At 39.8% G+C, this 12,370-nt stretch overlaps 1 protein-coding gene across 1 annotated transcript in view; it reads right to left on the bottom strand.

The window, feature by feature from the left end:
• The window catches only part of ACAD11 (acyl-CoA dehydrogenase family member 11), a 109,089-nt gene that overhangs the window by 8,389 nt on the left and 88,330 nt on the right, over positions 1 to 12,370 (bottom strand). The window contains exons 14-17 of the mRNA XM_049870877.1: positions 7,532 to 7,598; positions 7,159 to 7,244; positions 4,425 to 4,496; positions 3,341 to 3,495 (exon numbers count right to left, since the gene is read on the bottom strand). Coding sequence (XP_049726834.1) covers positions 3,341 to 3,495; positions 4,425 to 4,496; positions 7,159 to 7,244; positions 7,532 to 7,598 — 380 coding nt within the window. The remainder of the gene's footprint in view (positions 1 to 3,340; positions 3,496 to 4,424; positions 4,497 to 7,158; positions 7,245 to 7,531; positions 7,599 to 12,370) is intronic.

The following is a 12,370-nucleotide window of genomic DNA, read 5'->3' as shown; positions in this document are numbered from 1 at the left end:
CATAGGGTCGTTACGAGTCAGAGTCAACTCGATGGCAATAGGTTTTTTTTTTTTTTTTTAATGATGTTAATGAGGTGAGATTAGTGGCAGTTACATTAATAAGGCAGGACTCAATCTACAAGATTAGGCTGTGTCTTAAGTCAATCTCTTTTGAGATATAAAAGAGAGAAGCAAGCAGAGAGATGCGGGGACCTCACGCCATGGAGAAAGCAACACTGGGAGTAGAGCATGTCCTTTGGACTTGAGGTTCCTGCGCTGAGAAGCTCCTAGACCAGGAGAATATTGGTGACAAGGACCTTCCCCCAGAGCCGACAGAGAGAAGAAAAAGCCTTCCCCTGGAGCTAGCACCCTGAGTTCAGACTTCTAGCCTACTAGATTGTTAAAGAATAAATTTCTGTTTTATAGCAGGACTAGATGACCAAGACAGTACTTTAAAAAATTTGTCTGAATGAACATTCTCTGAGTTTTTTCTCAGTAGGGGAGGTAAGTGGAAGAATAGGGAGAGCACACTTTACCGTAAATCCCACAAGCAACTAAACACTCAGAATCCAGCACTGAAACCCAGGGGGCACGCCTAGCGCGTCCAGTGGGCTGTAATGGGATTTTGGTTCTCAGTTCTAAACAGAGAACTGGTTGTTTACAATGGAGAATAATGTTTGTTAATATAAGTTTGACCAGCAGACAATTCCAGTGCTCAGATCCCAGCCACAGCCACTTTTTATGCTTGGTCACATCTGTACATTTCTTCAACGGGCAGACGTTTGATCAGAATTTTGATAGAGCGGTGATGTTCTATATGACAATCGCTGACCACACGTGCCTAGCGAGCATTTTAAATATGCCTACTCTGAACTGAGACGTACTCTAACTGTGGAGTGCACACTCAGTGTCACATAATCAACATAAAAAAATCTCAACATTTTTATATTGGTGTCATATTGAAGTGATAACATTTTAGATATTTTGTATTAAATAAAATGTATTATTAACATTAATGTTCACCGATTTCTTTTGACTTTTTAAAATATGGCTGCTAGAAAATTTAAAATTACGTTTGTGGCTACAATATGTTTCTCCTGGACAGCGCTGTCCTGGAGGCTAACGTGGGGCTCTGAAAGAACAACTGCAAACACAATGCCAGCAGTCAATGAGTTGGTTTTTGATGGCTGTAGATTGGGTAATGATAACTGCATGAACAGACCCAAAATGCATTTATTTCTCAGTTTTAGAATAAAGGAAAAGTGTCCTTTGCTGGGTTTCTACGGAGCCTACATTTACTGAAAAATGTTAAGTAGGTGTAAACTGAGTGCTGTAGGGGACTAAAAAAACCAAACACCAAACCCGTTGCCGTTGAGTCGATTCCGACTTGTAGCCACCCTATAGAACAGAGTAGAACTGCCCCATAGAGTTCCCAGGGAGCGCCTGGTGGATTTGAACTGTTGACCTTTCGCTTAGCAGCCGTAACACCTAACCACTACGCCACCAGGGCTTCCTCTAGGAGACTACCACATTTAATTATTAAGACGAAACTTTGATCTAGAACTTTCTGTGTGAGAGCCTGGAGTAGTTGACAAGGCAGCTGGAAGGAGTCTCCCAATTCAGGGAAATGGAATATTACTTTCATGAATTAAAAAAAAAGAACCCAAAAACCTGGCCCAGATTTTTATTTATGACATGCTCATACATATCTTTTGCTTCTGCCAAATCATTTCCTTTGTGCCAGATGCAAGAAGTTTCCAGTGAAGAGAGGCCTATGTTTGCAAAGCCCAGGCTTGTTCTCCATGATACATTAATTTTCAAAGGTGGGAGGGAAAAAATAACTGTCACCCAGCACTGCACTAAAACATCACTCTTGACAGCTGCACTCAGAATGCTTCTATGTGTTCAAGATGACTGTCCCCCAACTTACTGTGTCCTACTGTCACCCTGCAGCAGGGTGTGGCTGGCAGTCTTGAAAAGAGAAGGGGGTAAGCGGTGCTCGTTGGTGCCATGAGTAACTCGAACCCTACTCTGGCAGCAGCACGGGCTGAAGCCATCCCCCAGTGCTCGCATCTTCTTATCTCCTCTCACGGTATCCAAAAGCTGAGCCTTTGCCCTTGTCGCGTATTAAAGGGGTTTCCCACAAATCATTCCTACATCTGGTTCCACAAAGCAGGCTGTATTCTTCCAGAAGAAAAATGTTGCAAATAAATCACAGAGATGCTGGATAATGGAGCCCTGGTGGCACAGTGGTTACGAGCTCAGGTTGTTAACCAAAAGGTCAGCAGTTTGAATCTACCAGCCGCTCCTTGGAAACTCTCTGGGGCAGTTCTACTCTGTCCTATAGGGTCGCTGAGTCTGAACTGACTTGATGGCAACAGTTTTTATGCTGAATAATATTTTACAAAAAGGAAAGATAAGCCTATAAGAATTTAAGATAAAAAATATATCTCAAATTTTATAAAATAATCACAAAAGTACTTTACAAGGAGACCAATGTACTAAAATATACACATCCAGCAAATACAATTCTATTACCCTAAATTTGACCTCAGATTACTATGTTAGCAGTAGTAAGAATTAACTATTTAATGATTTTATCGCCTTCTTAAAATTTAGAAGCGCTTTTTGGGGGGAAGATTTAGACCTCCCAGTTCACATAAAAAGATCTTCAAGGAAATCTGAAATGATACCTTCTTTACCCACTTGATAAGTATCTCCTAATTTCAATAACATTGCCTATTTTTTTTTTTATGTAACTACTCTGTTTATAGCACTTTGTAAACAACAGACTCAGAAGTATAAAATTTATTGATGAAAATTCAAAAAAATCATGAAAAGTCCCACCAGATGTTGGCCTCATTTCTACTTGTGTCTCTCCAGTGACAGAGAACTCACGTCATCAGGAAGCAGTTCACTCCATTTCGAGAACTATCAGAATGTTTCTCCTTCCATTGAGTTTTAGGCTGTTTTCCCATGTCATTTACTACCCTATCGTCTGTCCTCATTCTTTCCAGAAGGCCAAATGACAAGTCCAATCCCACTTTATTCTCACACCCCTCTCCTTGTCCACAGAGAGCAATCATGTACCAGGTTCTCTAGAGAACTAGTCTGAAAAAGCTGAAGGAATTGCCCATGCTCTGTGTGCTGAGGTACTGAAGCGGTGTAGGTAGGAGCTATTTAATCTTTCACAAGATAAACACCTCTCATTAGACTATATTTAAATACAGCCGATATATTTCGTGGAAAAGAATCACCTTGTTCATGTAGAGGAAATGTCTCTATGATCAAATAATACCATTTTTGTTCAAGATTAGTATGGTGATTTGGGTTACAATAAATTTTAAAAAATTGTCCTTACGTGTGCGTACAGTTTCTTGTTAAAGGTCACCCTCTGGGCTGCACGTTCACACATGATCTGTAGAACACGCTCAGCCAGACCTACTGTCCTCATGCAGTGGTGAACTCTGCCAGGTCCAAGGCGGCCTTGGGCAATTTCAAACCCCCTTCCTTCACCTAGGAAAGAAAGAAGGCCATGAAAAAGCCGTGGCCCATGCCTGTGGTGATTTACACATATTCTGGGAAAAATGTTGAGCTGCCCTCAATAAAAGTCACATTCTGGCAGGGAAAATAAGGTTCACTATACATTTATGGAAAATTTGATTTCTATGATTTTTAAACCATCATCAATAAATACATCAGCCAAATCCAAAATTCTCTCTTGGGTACCTACTACGCATAAGCTACTGTATGAGTGTCACAATGGTTACAAAGGTGGCAAGACACCGTCCTGGACATTCAGGGTTTAGAATTCAGAAGATGGGGCAAGGATGCTAGGGACAAGGACCATAGGCAGAGACCAAGAAAGGCAAAGGAGGCAGAGATTGTCTGTTCTCCATTGTTTCCTGAGCATCTGGCTGGTATCGGGGTAGTTGAGTGGATAGATAAGTCTGGATGGGATAAGGAACACAAAAACCTCCCTGAAAGAGAGGACATCTAGAACATTCTTTGAAGGTCAGGTAGGATTCCAATAAGCAGGAGGGTGGAGTCCTTCCAGTCATATGATGTCACAAGTATTCTGTGCCTTCAATTTGTATAAAAGACTTGGATTCAGAAAGTAATGAAATTTTCTTAAAAAAACAAAAAAAAAAATAGAGGCCTGCTTGAGAGATAGTGTTCCAGGAAAAAGCCTGTTTCCCTGAATTGCATGATTTTTGTACTTTGCTATGTTCTCGATTGACGTGCTGAGCCAAAACACATCCAAAACGTAAATAAAACCTTATTATTTTATGTCAGGAAATTTACAAAATAGACTTTTTCTTGATAAATGCTGGAAAGAAGAAGAAGTACTTAAGTGAAGGCAGGCGGCATATCTTTTTCAGATTCAGGCCTAAATATATTTGAACGCACAATTCTGGAGAGTAATTTTCCCAAATTTATCTCACCTAGTATTAAGTTGGTGACGGGAACTCGCACTTGATTAAAATAGACCTCAAAATGTCCTCCATGCAAATTATCTATAAAATAGAAAAGAAAACTTTAAGCAGCAAAATGTATTGACAAAAGAAGTAGCCACACGTGGTTGACCTGATGAAATAAAATCACTCAAAGAAGGTAAGATTTAAAAGTCCCGGACATTCCCAGGTAGACCTCAGCCCCGAGCCCCTGGCACCCAGCAGCCCAGAGAACTCATCAACTCCCTGTTCAAGTTGGAAAAGATCTTAGACATCCTTTGATCTAGAGGTTTTCAAACCCATTCTCTAATGTTCTAGTGCTATGAAAAAGGAAGACTGGGCTCCACAGCTCCAACCAGACTATTTTATTATTGTTTCTCCTTGGAAATCATTTATACGTTGCTGTTGTTGTTAGGTGACCTGGAGACGATTCTGACTCATTGTGACTGTACAGGCTTCCAATGAAATTTTGCTTGGAAAAAAATAAAGCTTCTAATGATGCAAAAATTCCAAGTGAGTAATGTGATTCAAGTTTCTGATTTTATTATTGTGGAAACCTGTGCCCAAAGATGAGAAGAGCCTGCTCAAGGGGACGGAGCAGGCTCAGCATTAGTGATGAAGCAGAGACTAGGCCTGTAGGTATGATTACTCCCAGTCTAGGCTTGTTCCACTATGTGTTTGCCTCTTGAAAATGCTGGCATTTGAATCATGGAGACTGTGATCATTAAGGCTGGGTGTCAGCTGGGCTGGGCCACGATTCTCAGTGATTCGGCAGTTGTGATGGAGTTTGTCTGGCAGTAGTGTAATGACATGGTCACCTCCATGCTGAGACCTGATATAATGTGACCACCTCCATGCTGAGACCTGATATCATGTGATCACCTCCATGCTGAGACCTGATATAATATGATCACCTCCACGATGAGATCTGTGAGTAGCCAGTCAGTTGAAAGGGAGTTTCCTTGGGAGTATGGCCTGCATCCAGTATAGGTGGGCTCTCAGGCAAGACTCATGGGCTTTTGCTGACTGGATCCTCCAGCTGGCTCCTGTTTGTCTGACCTTTGGTTCTTAGGACTTGAGCTAGCGGTTTACCTGTCATCTTGCCTGGAGACTTGGGATTTGTTGGTCTGTGAGCCAGAGCTCTGCTGTCTGACCTGCCGATCTTGGGTTCACCAGCCCCTGGGGCTACGTGAATCAGAAGGAACCTCCGGGGCCTAACCCACGGACTTGGGATATTCCAGCCATTTCCTTGACATAAATCTTTCTATATATTTAAATGCTTTACTGGTTTTTCTTCTCTAGAGAACCCAGCCTAAGACAGAGACTAAGAACACATTCACGCATTTGCCCTGCATCACACTTCCTCCTTGCCAAGTTCTGGAGATAACCTCATACTAACTTCACACCCTTTTCCTGTCACTAGACGTTAATAATCAACCTTCTCCACACTGTTTCTTTTGGCCTTGGACACAGGCGCTGGTGGATTTTTCATATCGAAAATTCAAACATAGGCTTGTGATGGAGGGTATTTGCAGCCAACATATAATATAAACCCATTTTGGGAGTCTTTCAGGTCATTGCTCTGCAATCCAACGAGTCCCCAAGCACAATCTGCTCTAGTGAGCTTGTTCATCCCCATCTTGCCACCCCACTTAACCTGTGACTACGTATGCTGCATCCTACAGAAGGCAATGATGTCAAATGCTCTATAAACTGCAAGTCTTTTCCCTGCTATTGGGCATTTTCATCAGCCATGTTCAACCATAAAGAAAGCCACGGACACCACAGAACCTTTTCATAGCATTTATCACCTTCTAACATGCTATATAATCTCATTTATACATCTGTAGTTATTGGCTAAGGAGCCCTGCTGGAGCAGTGGTTAAACGTGCAGCTGTTAACCGAAAGATCAGAGGTTCAAACCCACCACTTGTTCCACAGGAGAAAGATGTGGCAGCCTGCTTCTGTAAAGATTTCAGCCTTGGAAACCCTATAGGGCACTTCTACCCCATCCTGTAGGGTTGCTATGAGTCAGAATCGACTCCACGGTAACAGGTTTGGTGTGGTTTGGTTTTTGGTTAGTTACTGTCTCTCTCCTTTCACCATCACGTAAGCTCCATGAAGGCAGGAGTCGTAGCCTATTCTGTTCACTGATGTACTTCAAACACCTAGAATAGTGCTCAGCACTCAGTAAATACCTACTGAGTGAATGACATGAGTAGCCTGGATACAATGGGAACGTGCACAGGGTGGGTGGCAACATGTACGAGTGTCCTTCCTTCTTAGCAGCTCCACCCAAGGACAGAAAGAAGGAAAAGTTTTATATTCAAATATGTCAAAAATCACTACTTATTAACAGCTCTTATAGATTGACTAAGAAAGCCAAGCTTGGAGACAAAAATGAATTTCCATGTGGATTATCTGAATTGAATTTATCTATGTCTAGTTCATTAATCCATTCTCACAGATGACACAGACAAGACTGGCAGTTAGAGTTGCTGTTTCTTGAATACAATCTGCCTTTCCAAAAAAATAGAATGAGGTAGAATGATATATTACCTCTTATTTTATTTGCCGTATTCTGAACTCCACCGGCATTTACATTAAGACATTTGTAAGGGCCAAAGGGATTTCTGAGAACACATCTCATACATTAAAATGCTATTGATCCCTTCAGTTCCCTTCAATGCTTGCTAAAGTGTGGACGTGTTTATCGACTACTTACCCATGTAGCCAAAAACTGACAAAGGTCTTATTACTTCTACTCCAGGTGTGTTGATAGGAACAAGAATCATGCTGTGTTGTTTGTGTCTAGTCAGAAGAAAAACAGATGTTAAGAAAAGTCTGCTAAGAGGAAAAATAAAACAGATGTTAGGTGGAGTTGCAATTTTCTGGATCTGAAACAATAACTTTCATTTACTGCAGTGGTTTGTAGATAAGTGAAAGTTGTTTGATCAAGGCTTCTCTTGATTGCTCAACATTGGCAACTGGTACCTGATATACAAAATTCAACATTTCAAGACCATTGCTTTTTACCTAAACATCTACTCATTTAATTATTATAGGCATAGACTTCTCAGTCAGAATTATTTTATTACCTGGACTTAGAAGAATTTTCAGTTCTTCCCATAACAATTGCAATTTTGCATGTTGGACTTCCAACTCCTAAAACAGGGGAAAATGAGAATACATCATGGATGGAAACTTCTAGTCTAATATTTCACCCTGAAGATTCTCAGCCTTCCAAATTTATTTCTGGCAAATAACAAACAGAGAGAAAAATCTTTGATTTGTTACAAAACAATAATGCTTAGGTTCAAATCTGAATCTCATGCAAGAAAAAATGATAAGGCCAAGAACAAACTTCATCAGTGAGCACTCCAGCACAAAAATAAGCTGGTCACAGAAGCCATGAAGGAGCTGCTACCTTTGAGACACCATTAAACCATCTCAGATATCGGCATGCTAGAAAGGTTGTGAAATTCTTGGAGAGTATTTCCTCCTGTGTAGGCCTCATATTTTCTGATACATGGACAAGAAGGCATTAAAATTCATATAATATTAATTTCCCAACTAGCAGCTGAGAAAGGCCTAATTTTCCTAGCCAGGGAACTGGGTGAGGGTGAGTCTGTTTGAGGATCTCTGTACCTATCCCAACTCATAGTGACCCTGCATGACAGAGTAGAACTGCCCCACAGGGTTTCCAAGGCTGTAAATCTTTACAGGAGCAGACTGACACATCTTTCTCCCATGGAACAGCTAGTGGGTTCAAATCACCAACCTCTTGTTTAGCAGCTCAGTGCTTAACCACTGTGTCACTGGGACTCAGTGGCAAATGGGTTTGGTTTTGGCTTTTGGTACCTATCCCAGACTATGTCATTCACCCCTGTTATACCATGGAGCAGATGAAAAGAGTACTTGGGGCTGTCTGCATATATGAGGCTCTGATCTCATCTTCAGTAAGCCCAGGCTCTTATTATTAAAGGTCAGAAATTTAAAAAATATAATGTTACTCTCCCTTTAATTCAAACTTTTATTTTATCACAGTTTAGGGATCTGTGGCAGTCCCCCAAAGGGGCCTTCTTGCAAAAAATGCATTTCATCTTCAGTAAATCTCAGTGTCTGGTCCCTCAGGGAAAATACTATTTAACTGGCTTTCCAATTACAAGGCCATGAACAACTGGATCAGATTAAGTTAAGCACATTTGTTCAAGGCCTTATCAGTCTTTTTTTTTTTTTTCATTTCTTATAAAAAAAGTGGTTCAAGGAATTTGAAACATATGAAGATCCAATGAAAAATGTTAGGAATTATATCAAATAGTTGAATAACACCATAAAATCCCAAGTGTTTAAAGAACAAACTCCACAGAACACATTAAAGGACAGTGCAAGGAAGTAAAATCCAGACTGTGGAAAATCTACAAAACAAACTATCCAATTTCTTCAACAATTAAACTGCAACAAAAAGAAAAAGGGAGATGGAGGGGGATCTTATGAATTATAAGGTTCTTAAAAAAGGCTCATCAACCAACAGTAGTTTTTAGACCTTATTTGGATCCTAATTTAAACAATGGCAACTAACAAGAATTTAAACAAATGAACGATAAAAAAAAATTGGTCATTATGAAACAATTAGAAATTTGAATACTAACTGGACAAGTAATGATATTAAGTAATTTTAAGTATGCTAATGGTATTGTGGTTTTATTTTTAAAAGAGCCCTTACTGAGATGCATACTGAAATATTTATTAAGGAAATGATATGAAGTCTGGGATTTATTTCAAAAATACTATGAGGAGAAGAGGGGACTGGTATAGGGATGAAGCAAGATTGACCATGAGTTGAAAATGAATCTCTAAAGCTAGTTAAAGAGTATTCCTGGGAAACATAAATGTGCAGCAGGGATATGAAGGAGAAATATGGGTAGTGTATGAAAACGTATGGAAACAGGTCACATAACAGTGAACATGAGGAGTAACGGAGGCAGAACCAAGAGGAAAGAAACACCTTAACTCTTGAGACTGAGAGGAGAGTGGGAAAAGAGTGAAGAAACAGTCCTAGGACAAAGGTGATTAGGTAAGAACCAGAGGAAAAGAAACAGAAGAGAGGATACGGTAGAAGAGTAAAGTTAGAGAGAAAGGGTCTACTTTAAACACTAACACCTTTCAATTTTAAAACTCCTTATGATTGTATATCTGGCTCTATAGAAGAAACAAATGAAATAGAATATATAACTCTAGCTCTTGTAGAGTTTTCAGTCTGAGGAGATACTAAGTAAACAGAGAAGATACAATGGAAACTAGAATTTCATAAAGTTCAGAATGGAAATCAAATTGCTAAATCTTTTAAAATCAACTTGGAGAGATTCAAGATAGCAGAAATGTGTGTTTGCCCCCGCCCACCCTAAGATCCCGCTGAAATAAAAGTATAGAAGAACAATGCAGGCACGGCCATATCAGAAAAGGAAGCAGAGAAGGTGAAGCAGAGGATTGGTGGTATTGGTGGTCACCAACAGATAAGAGATTTTAATAAATATCTGGGAAACAGAGAGAGGTAAGTTGACCAATTAAATGGACAGAGCCTAGAAAATGATGTGAGGAAATGCAAAGGGAAAGACTCTGGCCTAAGTGTCAGAAATATGACTGAAAAGTAGGGTTACAAATGAGGGATTTTTCAAAGATTTATAAATGAGCAATTGACACACTCATAGGCAGGTATCTGACACCCTCAAGGAGAAAGGTATACAGCGTGTTACAAAGAAACTCTGATACTTGGTGGGGGGGAGGGGGGTTATAGCGTGACAGCTGGCTTCCCATCTGCCCACGCTGAAGTATATCCCAGCCCTGCTCCACCTAACATAATTCCTACTCAGGAGAAAAACATGCCTGGGAAAGAGCTCTATTTATATTGATAATAGAGATAACCTTAGTCAGCTACTTCAGGGCCTTTAGTATGTGAAGAGAATCTGCAGCATTAAATGGAATGACTCACCAGAATAAACAAACTGAAAAACTCACTGTAAAGAACAAGATAAAACAAGAGTCAGAGAGTTCCTAAAAAAAAAAAAAACTAAACCAAACAACAAAAACTAGCTAATCAGACAGAGTCAAATAGATTGCTGCCATAAAATCAGAAAAGGATGCTATAAAACAGGAATAATTCAAGAACAAGGAAAAAAAAATTAGAAATTAACACAAGATTGGTAATGTAAAAAGTTCAATAGAAGCACTAAAAATTAAGTCAAGACAACCTCTGATAAATAGAGGAATAAGTCAGAGACTAAAATAAGAGAGCAAAGATAAGAGCACTGAGAGCCAAAGCAGGAGGTCCAACATCAGAGTAAAAGGAATCCAAGGAAGAGAAAAGAGGGAAAAAGGGGGAAGAACTTATTAAAGAAACATATAGAAGAAAACTTTCTAAAACTGGAAAAAAAAAAAAACTCTTCAGATTAAAAGCACTATTGATTTGCAAGCAGAATCTCTCCCTAGATACGTGCTTGTAAATTTTCAAAATACCAAAGATAAAAAGAAGATCCCTAAAGTTTCCAGAGGGAAAAAACAAGCCATCTACAAAGGAATGAGGATTAGACTGGCATCGGACTTCTTGACAGTAACAGAGGGTGCTCAGTGAAAATGGAGAGCTCAGCCTAGAATTCTGTGCCCATCCAAAACATCAATCTCTGTGAAGGCAGAATAAATATATATTAAAAAATGCAAAAACCCAGAAAATTGACCTATTATTCACCTTTTCTTTAAAAGTTAAGTATGTACTCTAGCAAAGTAAGGTTATAAATCAAGAAAAAAAAAAGTCATAAGACCCAAAAGATTGTGGATCCCAGGAAAGCAGCATATGGAAGTCCCAGGTAACTGCACTGAAAAAAAACAAACTAAACCCGTTGCCGTGGAGTCAATTCCGACTCATACCGACCCTATAGGACAGTGTAGAACTGCCCCATAGGGTTTCCAAGGAGCAGCTGGTGAATTTGAATTGCTGACCTTTTGGTTAACAACCGAGTTCTTAACCACTGTGCCCCTACCATGGCTCCAGCTGCACTGGAGCACACCTAAATGGTAATCCATCCAGCTTAGAAAGGAAGACTAAAGATTCCAGGAGAGAGGTCTTCAGAAAAGAAGGGGATGCAATAGAAAGAAAGGCATGATTTAGAGAGGGGTGTGTGTGTGTGTGTGTGTGTGTGTGTGTGTGTGTGTGTGCGCGCGCACAGGGAGGGAGGATATGAAGCTATAAAAGAAAATAATTCAATGAAATAACAATTAGAAACTCCAAGAAAAAAATTTTTAATGTACAAGTAAACCATGGTCCAAAGAGAAAAGCAGATGACATTGTGCTATGAAGTCAAGTAATCCATAGAGTGTATGAAAAGCTATTCTAATTGGCCTAGATGCTAGAATCACTCTTCTTAGAATGGCCTAGGTGATACTGTGTTGGACCAGTTAGAGAAGAACACAAAATCCAGCATACTACTTAGACCAGCATCAAAGAGTATTTACATAGTCCTGTAAGGTAAGGAAAGGCAGAGGAAGGGTTAGGGCCCTGATATCCTTATATTATAAAGCAGAATTTGAAGAGATTCTATTAAATGAGGATTATTATGGATTGAATTGTGTCCCCAAAAAAAATGTGTATCAATTTGGCGAGGCCATGATTCCCAGTATTGTGTGACTGTCCACCATTCTGTCATTCAATGTGATTTTCCGATGTGTTTTAAATCCTATCACTGTGATGTTAATGAGATGGGATTAGTGGCAGTTATGTTAATGAGGGACGACTCAATCTATAAGATTAGATTGTGTTTTAAGCCAATCTCTTTTTGAGATATAAAAGAGAGAAGTGAGCAGAGAGACATGGAGACCTCATACCACCAAGAAACAAGAGACAGGAGAATGTTGTGTCCTTTGGACCCAGAGTCCCTGTGCTA

Source organism: Elephas maximus, chromosome 27 (assembly GCF_024166365.1).
Source record: "Elephas maximus indicus isolate mEleMax1 chromosome 27, mEleMax1 primary haplotype, whole genome shotgun sequence".
Classification (NCBI taxonomy): Eukaryota; Metazoa; Chordata; class Mammalia; order Proboscidea; family Elephantidae; genus Elephas; species Elephas maximus.
Note: the sequence above shows the minus strand (reverse complement) of the source record. Positions and strands in the feature narration are given on the sequence as shown.